Raw genomic sequence first — 16,756 nt, 5'->3', positions numbered from 1 at the left:
GGGCTCCCGAGGCCGGGGGAGGGGGCAGGGTCTGGCCTGTGCCTCCCCCCTCATGCCCCGCCCCGGGGCCCAGATTCCGGCGTCCGGGGGCGGACGGGAGACGCCCGGCCCGTCTACCCGCCCCGGGCCGCGTCTGCTCCGACGGGCGGGGCAGCCAGAGCCGGGGAGGGAGAGGGAAGCCCGCCCCGGGCCTGCGACCGGCCCTGGGCGCTCCACCCCGGGACTCGGGACCCCCAGGCCCTCCTCCCCCGGACCCACCAGTCCGGTCTGAGCGCTCTCCGCCTTCTCCCGCCCCCAGGTGTTTGCTGCCTGGTCCTGGTCGCTCTGAGCCTGTGGCCGGAGAGAGCTGCTGCCCCGGGGCCGCCGCCTGGCCCCCCACGGGCCTCCCCAGACCCTCGGGCTGAGCTGGACAGCGCCGTGCTCCTGACCCGCTCGCTGCTGGCGGACACCCGGCAGCTTGCCGCACAGCTGGTGGGACGGCCTGCAGGGGGTGGGCTGGGCCCGGGACCCAGAGTGGGGGGGGCTTCTGGGCTACCACGGAAGCAGCGGGAGGGAGGAGTCCGGGGACCNTCCCAGCTCCCCGGTGTGCTGACGCGGCTGCGCGCAGACCTGCTCTCCTACCTGCGGCACGTGCAGTGGCTGCGGCGGGCGGGCGGCCCTTCCCTGCGGACCTTGGAGCCGGAGCTGGGCTCCCTGCAGGCCCGGCTGGACCGACTGCTGCGCCGGCTGCAGCTCCTGGTACGACCTCGCAGCTCCCAGGCCCCAGACTTGAAACCTGAGACCCCAGGACCCCAGACTCCAGGCCTGCTCAGAGTCTCCCAGCCCCCTTGGAGGCCCCAGACCCTGACCCTAAGCCAGCCTGGAGACTGGCTCTGCAAACTCCGGACCTCAAGAACCTAGACCGTGAGATCTCAAATGAGAAGACCCCAGACCCCGAGCTCTGAGTCTCTAAGACCTTGTGAGCCCGTAAAACTGCCAACCCCTGACTGCCAGAACCTGAGACCAGAAAACTTGAGATGCCCGTTCCTGGGCCTGGCCACAGAGACCCTGGACCTCAAAGCCCGGCTCCCAGTCCTGAGACCCCAGCCCTCACCCATGAGTCCCTGAATTTGGATCCTAGAGACCCCACTTCTAAGACGTGGACCCCGAGGTCTTGGACCTGACCCCCAGACTTGAGCCTACAGCCCCCAGCCCTCACCTAGCACCAGGGTTCCAGCCCTGACTCTACAGTCTTCACCCCCCGATCCTCTAAACGCGGCCCTGGAGTTCCAGCTTTGAGATCTCCTCCTTTGCTGAACCCAAAGTGTTGAGAACTCCCCACCCAGAAACCCTACCCCACAGGCTAAGGATCCTCTGGAAACATGCAGCCTGGACTCCCCAACCCCTTATTCAGTAGATGCTCCAAACACCCCTTCCCGGGACCCCCCACTGCACGCCCTAGCTATTGCTAACCCTCTATCTTCTCCCAACAGATGTCTCGCCTGGCCTTACCCCAAGCACCCCCAGACCCACCAGCTCCCCCGCTGGCCCCCCCAGCCTCAGCCTGGGGAGGCATCAGGGCGGCTCACGCCATTCTTGGGGGCTTGCACCTGACCCTTGACTGGGCCGTGCGGGGCTTGCTGCTGCTGAAGACTCGGCTGTGACCGGCCGCAAAGAACCACCAGCGTCCTTCAATGCCACATCTTATTTATTTATTTATTTTGGGACTAAGGGCATGGAGGCCGGGAGGCACCCCCCTCTTCTCCTGCCCCTAATTAGAGACGGTCCCTCCAGGAGACCCGGGCAGAGTGGTGGGGGGGCAACTGTGCCTTATTTATACTTATTTATTTAAGGGGGCGGGTGGACTTGGGGATCAAAGGGGGAGGGAACTGAGTCCTGGATTCTTGAATCTCTAAGACGTCTGGCCACAGTGTTTCCCTGTCTCCCACGCCTCTGGGCCTGGGCAGGAGCATATATTATTTATTAAACAATTACTTTTTGTGTTGGGGTGGGGAGGGAAGGGAAAGGAAACCTGGGTTTTTGTACAAAATGTGAGAAACCTTTGTACGATACAGAAAGGGGAATTAAATTTGTCATACACATCCACTTACAGGTGATTTGTCTGAGGCCTGGGGGCTGGGGTCCCTGGAGCAGGGACCCTTAGTGGGCAGGACAGCAGAGGAGAGATGGTTGATCCTCCAGGGGAGGGTCTCAGCCTCATCTGGTACGTAGCACTTCCTAGGCACTCAATAGATATTTAATGGAAGGTTCCAGAAGGTCATCCAGTGCCCTACAGTACTTGTACATAACAAAACTGCAAATTTGAGGTCGTTCATTATGGCGGTGTCCACAACAGCAAACTGGAAACAACCTAGATGTTCAACAATGAGGGATGGTTTATAATAAATGACACCTGTGTGTGATGGAATAACAGCCACGAAGGGGGGATGATACAGAGGTGGCTTTAAGACATAGAGAAAGCATGTCTTCTCTGCATGATTCCCACTTTGTGTTCAGATGGATGGATGGATGGATGGATGGATGGGTAGGTACGTAGATTTTTTTAAGAAGTCCTAGAACATGGGGCACCTGACTGGCTCAGTCAGTAGAGCGTGCGACCCTTGATCTCAGGGTTGTGAGTTCAAGTGCCACATTGGGCATAGAGCTTACTTTAAAATAATAACTTAAAAAATAATAATAAAAATAACTCCTAGAAGAAAATAACACCAAGGGGCACCTGGGTGGCTCAGTCGGTTAAGCCTCCAACTTCGGCTCAGGTCATGATCTCATGGCTTGTGGGTTCAAGCCCTGCGTTGGGCTCTGTGCTGACAGCTCAGAGCCTAGAGTCGGCTTCGGATTCTGTGTCTCCCTCTCTCTTTCTTACCATCCCCTGCTCACACTCTCTCTCTCTCAATAAATAAAACATTAAAAAGCAAAAAAGAAAATACACCAAAATGTCAACCATAGTCAACTCAGGGTAGAAGGTGGGATGGGGTTATGGGTGACTTTTATCGTTTGTGCTTGTCCAAATTACCCAGAATTTCTACAATGACCATGTATTTTGTGTGACCCATTTAAAAAATAATAATACACACTTTTTAGAATGACAGAATGCCAGTCAGCCCCTTCCCCCAAAATAAGACCTCAGAAGGAGTCAAGGATGACTGCTCCCAGGGGCGGGAGGGGTGGGTAGGCTGGGCCATGCCTTAAAGTATAGGGCTTTACTTACATGATCCCCTGAATGCCAAATATGCCCCACTTTCCAGACGGGGGGTGGTGGTGGTGTGAGGCTGGCGGGGAGGGGACATTGTGTTCAAGGTCACACCTTGAGAGACGCGGCTGTGATTCTGCCAGAGCTTTGGCTCACTGCAAAGCGCATGCCCCTTTCTTGATGACCAATGTTCAGCGATCGCGGTCAGACACAAATCAGCTCTATATCGGGGAACCAAGACTTCTTGGGTCTTCCTCAAGGTCTACGGAAGGGTCAGTGGCGAGTTGGGACCACACGCGGGCCTCCCTTCTTAAGTGGGAAACTCTGGTTAATTATCTATTTATAACATCCAAGACAGATCCTGCCAAGGGTGCGGAGTCCCTTCCGAATCACAGACTCCAGGCCTGGAGGAGAAGGGAGCCCACGCCTCCCAGAGAGTTTCCAGAAAGAGTTTTATGTGTCTGATGAGGTCACAAAGCCCCCCCACCGAAGGCTCCTCCCCCGGGCCAGGGCTGACACCCCCCACCGCAGGGCCATGGCCAAGCCCTGGGGAAGCTCCACCCTCTGGGACCACTGAGCTCTGACACCTGCCAAGCCTAAAGGGCCAGGGCCAGTGGGCTGGGGGGCACAGGGCAGGCCAAGCGCCCAGGTCCCTGACTCTGTGCCTGGGGTGAGCCACCTTCTCTGTAGCCATCATGAACCGGCTTTGGAACATCAGGCACATGGAGCCATTCCATGGACCCTCAAAATGGGTCCCCACTCTAGGCGAGCTGCAGAAGACCCTCCAGAAGGGCGAGTACCTGCCCCTCCGCCCGCTGCCCATGTTCGAGAGTAACTTTGTCCAGGTCCCCAGCTCCCTGCATCCTGGGGGCGGGGAGGGGCAGGAGGGGGTTGAGACCCCTCTGGGCTGGGGGGTTTGAACCCAGGCAAGCACGAAGCAGCGGTGGGGACAAGGAGGCTCAGGGGTTAGGGGGCTTGGGCTGGAGGTGCCGGAGGAGCACTGGAGAAAGGAGTGGTCCCAGCCCCTCTCCCTGGCCCCCCCAGGTGACCAATCGAGGGGCCCCCGTGTACGTGCACCACAGAACCAACCGTGTGACCATGGGTGTGGCTGCCTCCCAGCCTGGCCTGCTGCTGCCAGACATCCTGCTGATCGCTCAGCCCCCGGAGGGCAGGGAGGGCAGGGAGTGCTCCAGCCTCGTCCTGACCAGGTGCCTGCCCCCCCCCCACCTCCTCCCAACCCCGTCCCACTTCCTGCTCCAGCATCTGTCTCCTGCCTCCCCCAGGATGCTCCCGCTGCACCTGCTCCGCCTCTACGTGCATGATCTGTCCTCCTGGCGCCTGAAGTTGCGCCTGGTCACAGGCCGCTACTACTACCTGGAGCTGGATGCGGCCGGTGATGAGGCCGGCTTCCTGTTTGACCGCTGGCTCCGTCTCATCCATCTGCTCCAGGAGCCCGCCACAACCTGGGTCCCCAGGACCCTGCACGCGCCCGCCACGGACCTGGCCGGCGCCGCACCTCCTGCCTCCACTTGGCGCCTCCAGGTGGGCAGTGCCCCCCACAGACCCTGGGAGCAGCTAGGGCTTTGGATTTCAGAGCCAGGACCAACGGCTGAAGTCCAGAATCCCCGGAAATGAGCTGGGGGCCAAGACTCCGGGGTCTGAGGGAGGAGGGGGCCGGGGCCTGGATTCCAGGGTTGGCAGGAAAGGAGGGCAGGACCCCTGGGTCCTGGCATGGGGACGGGCTGGGGTCCTGGAGTCCCGAGCTGGGTAGGTGATGGAGATGTGGAAGCCAGGAGGAGGCGCCCGTCCTGACTGACCCCTTCCCCCCCCGACTGTCCACAGGCCCAGCCCCAGTCCAGGCGTTCCGGTGAGCAGCCTCAGTGTCCTTAGGCCCTACCCCACTTCTCAGCCTCTCCCGCCCAGGTGTGGCCGCACCTGCCATCACTGGAGCTCTTCCGCCCTCCCCCGCCCGAGCCCCATGTCCTCCCCTCCAGGGACCTTGACTGCAAGTCCTCCCTCCTCTGCAGTCATGATTGTGGAGCCCAACTTTCCTTACAAGACGCTGACACGTCACAAACAGAGGAAGGCCAGGGTGAGTGGGCTGGACAGGCCCGGCTGGCGAGGGGCCGCGGCTGCGGGTGCTGCACCCCCTGACCGCCCGCCGTCCCTCCTCCCACCGCCAGGCCCTCAAGCGCAAATTCAAGTCCCAGGCCGTGGGCGACTCCGTGCCCCTCATCTGGTCGCAGCTGGAGCACGCTGACCCTAGACAGAAATCTGCAGACAAGAAGTAGGCTCGGGGTCTTGCTGCCCACGGGAGGCAGAGGGTGAGGGCTGGTGTGGAGGCCACCCGAGTCACACCACACTGGCCCCTGCAGGTCCCAAAGAAACCTCCACCCCGACGCATCTCAGACCCAAGTCCAGGTTACCGGTGAGCACACCTCCCCCTCCCTGTACGGACCCTCAACGTCTGGCATGTCCACCAAAGCTGACTGCCTTCTTCTCACCCAGGGAAGCCCAGCATCACCATCCGCACCATCTTCAGCATCGTTTCCAACACCGTCAACCACACACAGTCCCCTTCCAAGGCAGCTATTTCCGGGAGGCCCCACTCCTGGGTCTGAGGGAGGAGGGGCTGGGGGTCAGGACTCCTGGGTCTGAGGGAGGAGGGCCTGGGGGCCAGGACTCCCGGGTCTGAGGGAGGAGGGGCTGGGGGTCAGAACTCCCGGGTCTGAGGGNTCTGGACCCCTGGGTCTGAGGGAGGAGGGGCTGGGGGTCAGGACTCTGGGGTCTGAGGGAGGAGGGGCTGGGGTCTGGACTCCGGGGTCTGAGGGAGGAGGGGCTGGGGGCCTGGACCCCTGGGTCTGAGGGAGGAGGGGGCTGGGAGCCTCTCCTGGTCCTCACCATTCTTCCCCTCTTCTCTGTCCACCTACAGGGTTCCTCGTCTGATTCAGACACAGCCACAGTCCTGGGAGGTTTAATTGAGACTCCCATCCGCTGTGCCTCCGCAGACACACCTGATACTTCTTTGCTGGAACCCTATGATCCCTTCGACACGTACCTGTGGCAGGACATTGAGAACCTGATGGACCCCGATACCAGCACCTTGTCCTCGCCCTCCTTACCCCCAGCCACTTACCCTCCCCCCTTCTCCCTCCCAGCCGCTTACTCCTTCTTCCGCAGGCGCAAGGAAAAGGCCCAGCCTCGGGGACCTGAGCAGAGGCAGCGGCCTCCAGCCTCTCAGAAGACTGCAAACGCCCGAGTCGCCTCTTGGAAGGTTCCATTCCTCTTTGACCAGTCCAAGAGGGTCTCAGCAGTGCATACCCCATCCCAGAAGATCTCGACTGTACCTGGCCGGTCCCGGAGGGCCCCAGTGGTGCCCGCTGTTACCCAGAAGACCCCAACAGTACACGACTCACCTCGGAAAGCCCCAGCTGTATCCGCTACTTCCCGGAAGTCCGCAGCCAGTCCCGGCCCATCCCGGAAGGCCCCAGCTGTATCCGCTACATCCCGGAAGTCCGCAGCCAGTCCCGGCCCATCCCGGAAGGCCCCAGCTGTATCCGCTACATCCCGGAAGGCCCCAGCCAGTCCCGGCCCATCCCGGAAGGCCCCACCTCTACTTGCTCTTCTTCCAAAGTCTGTATCGGCCTCTGTCCCAAGAAGGAAATCTTTGTTCCCACCTACCCCATCCCAGAAGGATCTGACCTCACCTACTCAATACCAGATGGCACCTGACACTGCCAATTTGGGCACGCTGCCCATGGGAAGTCTTAGAGGGCAAGTGCTTGAGAGAAGCAAGTTTGAAGGGATGGCAAAACCACTGATGTTTGTGGGCACCCAGGAGATGGACGTGATAGAGACGAGGACCCAGAAAACATCCCAGGAGCTGCCTTTTAGGACGACCAAGAAGGAGTCAGAGGAGGTCATGATCACTAAAGCCCTGGATGTCACCCTGGATGGCTTGAAGGGCAGGGGCAAGTTGAAGGACAAGGTCCACAGAAAGAAGGAGGAGATATCCGTGGACAAGCCTGGCTTAACATCCCAGACCGTGGGGCAGCAGCAGAAGTGGCTCAAGACCCAGGAACTCGTCATCCAGGGACCCCCGGAGGAGCAAAGGAGGCCATTCTCGGTGGAGGAGCTCACCCTTGCCAAGATGATGATCATGGCCAAGTCCAAGGAACCTCCCCCGATGCCAGCAACGGTCAGTCTGCCCTCCTGGCTCTTGACCCGCCAGGTGCCTGACATGTCAACAGCCAGCCCCAGTCAGGTACCCTTGCGGCAGAGGACACCAGAGGTGATTGGAGAGCCATTCCTGTTTGGCACCTGGGTGAAGGAGACAATGCGTCCATGGGCTGAAGAGAGCATGTATCGCTGGGTGGAGGCACAGACCCATGTCCCAAAAGAGGCTTCCAAGGTGCCTGACCTCCCCAGGCATGAGGCCAGCAGCCTGATAACGGACGATGTCTCCCCAAATCCCATCCCTCTGCCTGCATCAAGGTGGGAGGAGGTACCCCCATCACCCGTCTCACTGACCCCCATCTCAAAGATGGGGGCCAGTGTCTTCCAGAAGCCAAAGAGACCATCTCATGAGCTCGAGGGGTGGTCAGACCAGCTCGAGGGGAGGTCAGACCAGATGGAGGAGAGGTCATACCAGATGGAGGGGAGGTCAGACCAGATGGAGGAGAGGTCATACCAGATGGAGGGGATGCCAGACCAGCTCGAGGGAAGGTCAGACCAGCTCGAGGAAAGGTCAGACCAGCTGGAGGGGATGCCAGACCAGCTGGAGGGGATGTCAGACCAGTTCGAGAGGATTCCGGACCAGCTCGAGAGGATGTCAGACCAGCTGGAGGGGATGTCAGACCAGGTCGAGGGGATGCCAGACCACAGCCCTCTGGCCATGACGGAGTTGTCCTCTGATGTCATCTTACCAATGCTCTTAGAAGATGAGAATATGATGGACATGGCCCCTGAGGTGGAGAACATAGAGGAACTGGATGTCTACAGTCCTTCAGCCAGGTATTTGGGGTGACAGCTAACATGTTCTGTCAACTCCATTAGCTGAAAGATAAAAAGAGGATCATTTCCTTTTTTCATTTTTCTTCATGGACTCAGTGTATAGTGAGTGCTGACTTATGCTAGACATTGTTCTAAGCACTAGGCATAGAGCATTGAGCAATTTGGGGAGGATATGCTCCTGTTATCTTGTGTGTAGAGCCCAGGGTTGCTGTTCGACATCCTACAGTGCACAGGATGGTCCACCACAGCAGAGAATGATCCAGACAAAATATCAATAGTGCTGAAGTTAGGAGGCTTGACAATTAAAAACTAAGGTTTTAAACTAGAAGTGAAGGTAGGCAGCCTCTTGTATTGGACTGGTTGGTCCAGGAGGGGCCTCAGTGAGTTGATGTCATTTGTGTAAAGGCTTGAAGGAGGGGAAGAAGGAAGCCATGCACACATCTGGTGAAAGTATGTTCCCTGCAGAAGAAACAGGCCCGCAAAGGTCCTGAGGCATGAGTGTGTGTGACATGTTGGACCAAGAGTGAGTTCCAACGGACCCCAAGAGTAGGAAATGAAGTCAGAAAAAGTCATGGAAGTACTGGCGATCACGTGGGACCGTGCAGGCCACTTTAAGGACTTTGGGTTTGATGCTGAGTGAGCTGGGGGATTTGGGGCAGAATGGCTGGAACTGATGTATATTTGAAAAGGCTCTCTCTGGCCGAAGCATGGACAAGGTAAGGGGACAGGATGGAAGCTGGGAGAATAGGGAGGAGGCAGTTGCAATGGCCCAGGCATGAGACAAGAAGGGGGAGGTGCTGGAAGTGGGAGAAAGGGGCAGATGCTTTTATTGTTGAGCCAGCAGGCTGGCTCATGGTGGACATGTCCGTGCGGCCTCAAGGGCAACTGTAGGGCTTGGGGTCTGGGACCCTGGGGGGAAGCCATGGCCGTCAGCAGCAGTTGGAGAGGCCGTGAGTGGAGAAGGCAGCAGGGAGAGGATCAGGAATTAATTGTTACACGGTGGGAACAAGACCCAATGGGGCAGGGCTACGGAAGCACAGAAAGCAGGTGACCCTGCTGCCGCCCTTGGAAACATGGGGTCAGGGAAAGGAGCCAGGTGCGAAAGGCCCCATCACGTGTGATTCCATTTGTAGGAAACTTGCACGTCAGGCAAATCCAAGCAGCATGGCGGGTGCCAGGAGCCAGGAGGGGTGGGAGGAATGGGGAGGGACTACTTATTGGGAAGAGGGCTCTCCCTTTGGGGTGATGAAATGTTCTGGAGCTAAGTGGAGGCGCTGGTTGCACAGTGTTTTGAAAGTGATTAGTGCTGCTGAATTGTACACTTTCAAATGGTTGCAAGGGTGAATTTTACGTGATGTGTATTTTCCCGCTATATACCTACCCACCTGCCCCAGTACACGTATCTTCCTAGGAAGGTACATATATATGCAAAGAGGGGATGCAGACAGGAGGAGCAGACCAGCTTTTTCCAAGTAGTTTGCTGGAAGTGGAGGAGGGACATGGGGAGAGGTAGCTGGTGCAGGAAGTGGGTGCTGGAGTGCTTCTGAAGGGGAGAGAGAGAGAGGAGTGCATTTGCATGTTGATGTGAAGGATCCACAGCTGGGCTTGCTAGCAACTAGGCAAGAGAGAAGCTTGGGAGGGACACCGGGGACAGGACGACACTGGTGGGGACCCTTATTCCAGCTCACGCTTTGTTTAGCGCGGGTTTACTGAGCCCTCACTGTTCTCTGCCTGTGGTCTGCAGAGCCCCCTCTGGCTGTGTGTCTCTGCAGCATACCGAGTTCCCAGAGCCTTCAATAGCGGGATTCGGGAGAGTCCATCTCAACCGACAAAATGTCCAAAGGAGCCCAGCGTGGCCAGGTAGCCGGAGACCCTGCAGACCCGCCTTAGTCCTGGTACTGGAGTCCGGCAGCTCAGACCCCACCCTTGCTGTCCCCTCCTCTTCACCACAGGCCCGCAGGGTGCTGTGCACCTGTACCGTAAGAAGCAGGGTGCTGAAAAGGCCGGGCAGGGGGATGCTCCCTCCCCGGTAGAGACCAGAGCTATGTATACGTTTATATATTGGGGGGGGGGCGGGGCAGGGGGAGCCTGGGGAGTGGCCCAGATTCTCAGAGATTAAAAGTCTGAGTCCGAGACTCGGCAAAAAACGTCTGGGTGCCAGTGTGTGTGAGGGGCGGGGTGGGNCTGGGCTTGGGGGGGGGGTCCAGGAGCTGGGTGAGGGGCTGAGCGAGGGGCGCCCCGCAGGAGCTGCCGCCTTCCTAGATGTTGGATATTGAGTCCCAGAAGTCCCCCAAGGGAAGATGGCCAACACCACCCTTCGACCCGCGCTTCCCTAACCAGAACCAGACCCGCAACTGCTACCAGAACTTCCTGGGTGAGACCTTGAGGGCCAAGTTAGGGGGAGGGAGTGAGACAGAGAAGGTGGGAAGGGGCCCGTCCCACCTGAGGACAGGGAGAGGGTCCCGGACAGGCCTTGGTGGCGGAGACGGTTGGGGTGTTAGAGGAAAGGGCCACGGTTGGAAGGGGCGGGGCCTTCNGCCCCCACCGCGCGCCCCGCCGCACCCTGCAGACTACCACCGCTGCGTCAGGAAAATGAACCAGCGCGGGAAAGGCACGCAGCCCTGCGAGTACTACTTCCGCGTGTTCCGCTCGCTGTGCCCCAGGAGCTGGGTGAGCAGGCCGAGGGGACGCCGGCAGCCGGCCGGACCGGGCGAGGGTTGAGGGTCGCGCGGCGCTGAACAGGGCCCTCTGCCTCCCCTCCCGCCCGCCTCTCCCCAGGTACAGCGCTGGACCGAGCAGATCCAGGAAGGGACCTTCGCGGGTAAAATCTGACGGCCTTGAGTGCGGACCCCCGAAGGATCACCTCACTGTCGCCCCTCCTCAACCCCCACCGTCCTCGAGTCTCCCGGAGATTCTAGAAGCCACAAATAAAGCTATTGTTGATGTTTCTTATCTGGCGTGGGGGCTGGAAGAGTCCTTGGTCTGTGCCCTGCAGTTAACACTCCTGGTTCTGAGGGGAGAGAGGGCAGGGGAGGATTCCGCTCCATCGGGGCTGACGTGGGGGGCGGACGGGCAGGTGTCTAGGCCAGGAGCAACCAAGCCCCGCCCGCCCTTGCTCCACTGACCTCCGCAGGCAGCCACCACCTCTGCATGACAACACGTGCCCACCAGAGTGCTCCTGGCTCTCCATCCCCACACTTAGGCCGCCCTCCGTCTCCTCCCTCGGGGTCCTCTCTCTTGCCTAAACACCTGCTCTACCTCCTCTGGGACTTCCATTCCCAAGTTCTGAGGGTTGGGGTCAGCGCTGCCTCCGGACCCTTTCCCAGCTCTGCACCGCTCTCCGTCTCTCCCGGGCCCCCGTTTGACTCCGTTTCCCACCCTGTTTTCCTCCCACAAGCCCCCCACCAACAGTCTGCACACTTTGCCCTGGGAGCACTGTTTCCGCCAGAGCAGTCTCCCCCTTCCTTCCCCCAAACAGGGCGGCCAGCTCTCCACTTCTCCTGGATGCTCCAAGCTCCTGTCTGAGTAATGTGCTCCTGCCACATCTGAGCACTGGGTCTGCCCTAAGCCAGGCTCGCCAACATTCATTCTGCTTCCAAATGCCCACTGAAATGTCATCTCCCCAACCACCTGTACCCCCACCCCCCAAGGCTGAGGCATAACCCTCAGCACAGCACAAAACCCTGGAGTTCTAGCCTGGACTGAGTCCAGGGCAGGACTGGATTCCCCTGTTTCTCCCTGCAGCTGTAAGCCTCCTGCGACAGCCTGGACCCAGACTCCGCCTGAAGTCATCTCAAGATGCCTGTTTAATCTGGGGTTCAAAGGTGGCTGTTACTATTCTGAACGCGTCAGGTGACCCTCAACAAGCCTCTTGACCTGTGTGCACCTCAGCTCCCCCGGACACGGAGATGGTACAGAGTCCCATTACCAGACGTGGGATGATGGGAGGGGCTGAGCGGGCACAGGGGAGGGCTGGCTCCACCTAGCTCCTCCCACCACCCTGGATGATTGCCACCGCCCCACCCCCGCCCGGCACACCTTCACACGCTTGGCGCTGCTCTCATCATACCACCCAGGGCGCACCCCAGACATCTCATCTCCCGCAATGGCTTCACCCAGCTACCTTGCCCCCAGCCTCCCTCTCTCCAACCACAGCCTGAGAGGCGGGGGGGCAGGTGAGTGTGCAGGGCATGCTGGGAGCATCGCCTCTGTGGCGGGGAAGCTGGCAGTGCCACACAGGCAAGGCAGCTCTCTGAGTCACCAAATGGGGCTGCCGGCTGTCTGACACTCAGTGAGGTCACCCAGGTAGCGTCTGAGCACAGAGCCTGCCACCTGTGCAGCCCCAGCCAGCCTCTGGACCTCCACAAGCCACCCCTACCTGGAGTGCACTTTCTAGTCCTTGCCTGGCAGGCACTCCCAACCTTCCATTTTTCGTCCCCACCATCAGCCCTCCACCACTTTTTTTTTAAGTGTATTTATTTGGGGGTGGGGGAGGGGAGAGAGAACGAACAAGCAGGGGAGGGGCAAAGAGAGAGATCTCGAACAAGCAGGGGAGGGCAGAGAGAATCTGAAGCAGCTTCCAGCTGTCAGCGCAGAGCTGGACGCAGGGCTCAAACTCATGAACCGTGAGATCATGACCTGAGCCGAAACTGAGTCAGATGCTCAACCAACTGGGCCACCCAAGCGGCCCAATCCCTTAACCACTTCTGGAGTATTCGTAACACTCCTAGCCACCACCGCTACAGGTGCCCAAGCCAGAGGCAGGGTCTGGCCCCCCTCTCTGTGGCTGTCTGGGTCAACAGCACTGCACACCCCCAGGCTCCGAACTCTGAGCAGCTCCTCTGGGGCCCCAGTGCCAGCCAAGGATGTGCAGCTGCTTCCTGGACTCCCCCCACCGCCCGCCCCTGTCTTCCCAACTTGCATCCCTGCTTTCCTCCCCACCTCCCAGCCATTCCCCGTCCACTCCCCTCTCTTCTCCCAGCTCCATCTCTTCCTTCTCAGGCCACTTCTTCCCCTCTTCCCCTGCCTCTGAGCCCCTCAGCCAGTCCCTTCCTCCCCATCTGCAGATAGGCGGAGGCGCTTCCAGGCACTTCCCCATCAGAATCACAAAACCACTGGGCTGCCCTTCACCCTTTGCTCTGTGAACCCAAACCCTCAAGGAACCCGCTGTCCATCTCCTCCCCCCCACCTCATGGAAGCCACTGTGGCCCAGCTCACTGTCCCTCGGTCCCCAGTAGGCCCAGCTCCAGTCTCCCATCTCTGGAGTTGGCCTCTTTTCTCATCCTGAAGATCCCACAGCCTGATGAACTCTGAGAAATGAGCAAGTCCCAGCCGCACAGCTTACCAGCTGTGTGGCCCCCAGTCCTGAGCCCTCTGCACCATGGCCCGCTCGTCCACAGTATGCTGATGACCACACCTGCACCTCTTCGTAGGGAGGATGGTGCTGAGTCACAGGCTAGTGTTCTCAGGGGGTGCGTGTGGGTCTCTGCCTGAATCGGCATGGCGGTTCAATTCTGGTGCTGGACACCACATCGCACAGTGGGAGTGACTGGACCCAAGCCGCCCTCCAGGATGGCCAACCCATCAGCAGGGTCCTGGGGCTCCTGGAAACATCTGGTCAGAGCCGTGTGCACGTAAAAGGGTCAGGAGAGAAGGGGGTCCAGGATTGGGGTACCCAGCCTGAATGGCACGCTCGGCTCTGCTGCTGGCCCAACTACCAGAGGCGAAGAAGGCAGAGCACGGACCTCGAGCATGTGCGCGGTGATTACCTGCTGCTCCTTTCAGTTCCTTCTTCCCTTCACCTCCCGGCCATCTTCCCTATGTCCTTGCTCAGGCTGCGTGATGGGGTTCGAGGCCCTCCCTTGACCTGCCGACTCTCAGGCTTCCCTCCCCAGCCTGCGCTGTCCTGTCGACTCGGGGGTCGGGGCAGAACCTGGCAGCAAGGCGGATGCTGCCCACATCCCTGCCCCCTGCAGGCTGTTTGTAAAGGGGGTGGGTGGGGGCGCTTGGGGGCTCAGTCGGTTAAGCGTCCGACTTCGGCTCAGGCCATTATTCGTGGGTTTGAGCCCCACGTCGGGCTCTGTGCTGACAGCCAGCTCAGAGCCTGAAGCCTGCTTCGGATTGTGTGTCTCCCTCTCTCTCTGACCCTCTGCTGTTCATGCTGTCTCTTCTCAGAAATAAATAAAACATTTAAAAAAAAAGTTTAAAGAGGGGCGCCTGGGTGGCTTAGTCGGTTACACGTCCGACTTTCGCTTAGGTCATGATCTCGCGGTTCGTGGGTTCGAGCCCCGCGTCGGGCTCTGTGCTGACAGCCAGCTCAGAGCCTGAAGCCTGCTTCGGATTGTGTGTCTCCCTCTCTCTCTGACCCTCTGCTGTTCATGCTGTCTCTTCTCAGAAATAAATAAAACATTTAAAAAAAAAGTTTAAAGAAAAAGGGGGGGTGGTCCCGGGAGCGCTGGACATGCAAGCCCCACGCGACTCCCTCCCCATGACCTGATGCCCCAGCCTAGTGCTTCTCAGTGGAGGTGGTGCTGAGGGACACATCTGGCGGGGTCTGGAGACATTTCTGTCACAACCGAGGGGTTGCTACCGGCATTTGGTGGGTGGAGGCTGGCGGGCAGCTCCTCATCGTGCACCCCAGATCCAGCCAGCTGCAGGCGGCAGCAGAGCCCTCGTGAGCGTCTGCCCACCTGGGTTCCAGACGCTTCAGAGACATGGACCAAGGCCCCAGGCCCCCTCCGCTGAAGAGCGTGCACACGCATGGTCAGTTAATACATTTAAAATAGAATCTCTGGAAGTCCTCGTAGCCTCCCCCCACCCCCGCCCCGTGTCCCTCCGTCCAGCCATCCTGGAGAAGGTTCCGGCTCTGTTGCGCTGTTGGTCTAGAAGCCACTAGACACCTGCACTCCAGTCCGTGTAGAGGCCACGGCTGCATCCCTCCCTCTGCACCCACCTCTCCCTCCTTTCAAACAGGCTCAGTAGGAGTCGCAGGGCAGACAGATGCTGTGAATGAAAGGGATTTGAGACAAACACATTTGGCTCTGCCCCACCCCACCTCCACCCCCAGCGGCCCCTCCCTGCCCCTCACACCCTCCCCTCAGGTGTGAGGCCTCAGTTCTAGAACAGCCCGGACTGCAGGGAGGCAGGATGCACTCACAGGTGGGTAGCTGTCCCCATCTCTCTCAGGCACAGTGGGGGGGGTAGGTGACCGCGAGGAGATGATGGTGGTGTCCCTATGCCCCCGGATCCGGAGCATCACGGCCCTGGGCCCACGGAGCCAGGCCTACCAAGAAGACACGTATGAGGGTACGGGGGTGGCTGGGCCCCATGTGACCATGGGCAAGTCACCCTGCTCGCTGGGCCTGTTACCTCATCTGAAAGAGCGGGGGAGTCCGCGCACTCTTCACCAGCACCGCTGGCCGGGGGTGTGATGCTCGCCTCTGTCCTCCACCGCCCTCAGCGCCGTCCTACTGACCCTTGGCCCTCCAAAGCTCCACAAACATCCCCTCGACACATAAATCAAAATGCAAAGCTACAAAGGGCACTGCTTATAACAAGGTTTTAATAAAATAAAAAGTTCAAGTGCTTTCAATCCCCCAACATACCCCGTTCTGGTGTGGGGGAGGGGAGGGACCCCCACACCCCAGTAGCACCAGGGACAGCACCATGAGAAAGATGAGGTCGCATCCGGCCTCCCTGAGACCCACGGGTGGTGAGGACGCGTCCCAGACATCCCCCCACCTTGCCCCCCCCACCTTGCTCCCCCACCTCAGACAGTCTCAGAGTTGAGCGCAAACCCACTCCTGTCCGCAGGGCAGTCTCTAGGGAGGGCCGCCCCCAGGTCAGTTCCGACGCCTCCTGAGGCCTGGGCTTCTGGGGAGACACCACGGGGCGGCCCCCACCCCTTATGGCTTTGCTCCCAGGGCAGGAGGTGGGTAGGGAAGGGAAGGGCTCCTGTAGTCCTGAGGCTGGAGTTGGGGGTGGGGGTGTGGGGCAGCAGCGGCCAGGGTACCCAACCCGGGTGGGGCGGCTCAGGGGTCAGCAATCACAAAGGGCCAGGGGTCAGATCCCTGGGTGTCTCCAAAACGACCCAGGCCCTCCCCCCCACCGGGTCAGAGCTGTGCTGGGGTTGAAGGCCAGCTCCCTCCCAGACATCCAAGAGCTCCTTCTAGAGGTCAGTGCGTCCCCGAGAACAAGAGGCCAGGGGCGGGGGGACTAGGCAGGATCCCCTCCTCTCCTGGCCCAGGGCCTCCCTGGCTGGCCCATCACGGCCCGTCACCGTTGACATCCAGGTCAATGGAGCCATGGCTGACCACCAGTCGCAGGCGCTTGGGTGGNAAGGCAGCCCATAACGCCGGGCCCAGTGCCAGTCCTGCTGGGGGGCCCAGTGGGCGCGAGGGGGCGGGCTCAGGGCCACCAGGGCCTCCGCTCGCAGGCAGCATCGGGGGCCACAGCCTCCCCACTGGTGCAAGGAGACGCGGGCAGCACGGAGAACAGGGGGTGCCGGGGCCCGCCGGGGCTGGGGGCGTCGGCGCCGCCGGGGGCGCCCCCGGA

General features: G+C 60.0%; 4 protein-coding genes and 1 long non-coding RNA gene across 6 annotated transcripts in view; 3 read left to right on the top strand and 2 right to left on the bottom strand.

Moving 5' to 3' along the window:
• Window positions 1-1,948, top strand: part of IL11 (interleukin 11) — a 2,779-nt gene extending 831 nt beyond the window's left edge. The window contains exons 2-3 of the mRNA XM_077756932.1: window positions 74-738; window positions 1,473-1,948. Coding sequence (XP_077613058.1) covers window positions 74-738; window positions 1,473-1,643 — 836 coding nt within the window. The 3' untranslated portion in view covers window positions 1,644-1,948. The remainder of the gene's footprint in view (window positions 1-73; window positions 739-1,472) is intronic.
• Window positions 1,949-3,729: 1,781 nt separating this feature from the next.
• GARIN5B (golgi associated RAB2 interactor family member 5B) lies at window positions 3,730-10,250 on the top strand. 2 transcript variants are annotated; one of them, XR_013333362.1, is made up of 11 exons: window positions 3,730-4,035; window positions 4,235-4,398; window positions 4,474-4,732; window positions 5,033-5,057; window positions 5,218-5,282; window positions 5,374-5,477; window positions 5,566-5,618; window positions 5,699-5,775; window positions 6,123-8,203; window positions 9,976-10,063; window positions 10,156-10,250. XR_013333362.1 is itself a non-coding variant. In XM_077756906.1 (10 exons), the coding sequence occupies exons 1-10, from the start codon at window positions 3,886-3,888 to the stop codon at window positions 10,001-10,003; spliced, it is 3,006 nt and encodes a 1,001-aa protein (XP_077613032.1). In that variant the 5' UTR covers window positions 3,730-3,885; the 3' UTR covers window positions 10,004-10,250. The 2 variants fall into 2 exon arrangements, 1 of the variants encoding a protein (XP_077613032.1); XM_077756906.1 differs by having other exon boundaries at window positions 9,976-10,250.
• Window positions 10,251-10,407: 157 nt separating this feature from the next.
• COX6B2 (cytochrome c oxidase subunit 6B2) lies at window positions 10,408-11,155 on the top strand. Its single transcript, XM_077756905.1, has 3 exons — window positions 10,408-10,577; window positions 10,773-10,873; window positions 10,982-11,155. Exons 1-3 carry the CDS (start codon window positions 10,466-10,468, stop codon window positions 11,033-11,035), a joined length of 267 nt encoding a protein of 88 aa, XP_077613031.1. The 5' UTR covers window positions 10,408-10,465; the 3' UTR covers window positions 11,036-11,155.
• A 3,875-nt stretch (window positions 11,156-15,030) lies between these two features.
• Window positions 15,031-15,923, bottom strand: LOC144225656 (uncharacterized). Its single transcript, XR_013333361.1, has 3 exons — window positions 15,572-15,923; window positions 15,360-15,485; window positions 15,031-15,205 (listed from the first exon to the last, which is right to left on the bottom strand). It is a non-coding gene; the product is annotated as an uncharacterized LOC144225656 (long non-coding RNA).
• Window positions 15,924-15,970: 47 nt separating this feature from the next.
• KMT5C (lysine methyltransferase 5C) overlaps window positions 15,971-16,756 on the bottom strand; it is a 6,982-nt gene continuing 6,196 nt past the window's right edge. Inside the window, 2 exon segments of the mRNA XM_077756904.1 lie at window positions 15,971-16,541; window positions 16,544-16,756. The exon segment at window positions 16,544-16,756 is cut by the window's right edge and continues 212 nt beyond it. Of these exon segments, the coding sequence (XP_077613030.1) occupies window positions 16,468-16,541; window positions 16,544-16,756 (287 nt within the window). The 3' untranslated portion in view covers window positions 15,971-16,467.

This window comes from Crocuta crocuta, unplaced genomic scaffold (assembly GCF_008692635.1).
Source record: "Crocuta crocuta isolate KB4526 unplaced genomic scaffold, BGI_CrCroc_1.0 scaffold142, whole genome shotgun sequence".
Taxonomy (NCBI): Eukaryota; Metazoa; Chordata; class Mammalia; order Carnivora; family Hyaenidae; genus Crocuta; species Crocuta crocuta.
Note: the sequence above shows the minus strand (reverse complement) of the source record. Positions and strands in the feature narration are given on the sequence as shown.

What these genes read in the sequence shown, in the direction of transcription:
- GARIN5B (XM_077756906.1), top strand. Translation starts at nt 3,886, where the DNA reads ATGAACCGGCTTTGGAACATCAGGCACATGGAGCCATTCCATGGACCC. An exon ending in TCCAGCCTCGTCCTGACCAG is followed by an intron (nt 4,399 to 4,473) that starts GTGCCTGCCCCC and finishes TGCCTCCCCCAG; the next exon opens with GATGCTCCCGCTGCACCTGC. An exon ending in ACACACAGTCCCCTTCCAAG is followed by an intron (nt 5,776 to 6,122) that starts GCAGCTATTTCC and finishes GTCCACCTACAG; the next exon opens with GGTTCCTCGTCTGATTCAGA.
- COX6B2 (XM_077756905.1), top strand. Translation starts at nt 10,466, where the DNA reads ATGTTGGATATTGAGTCCCAGAAGTCCCCCAAGGGAAGATGGCCAACA. An exon ending in CTGCTACCAGAACTTCCTGG is followed by an intron (nt 10,578 to 10,772) that starts GTGAGACCTTGA and finishes CGCACCCTGCAG; the next exon opens with ACTACCACCGCTGCGTCAGG. An exon ending in CGCTGTGCCCCAGGAGCTGG is followed by an intron (nt 10,874 to 10,981) that starts GTGAGCAGGCCG and finishes GCCTCTCCCCAG; the next exon opens with GTACAGCGCTGGACCGAGCA.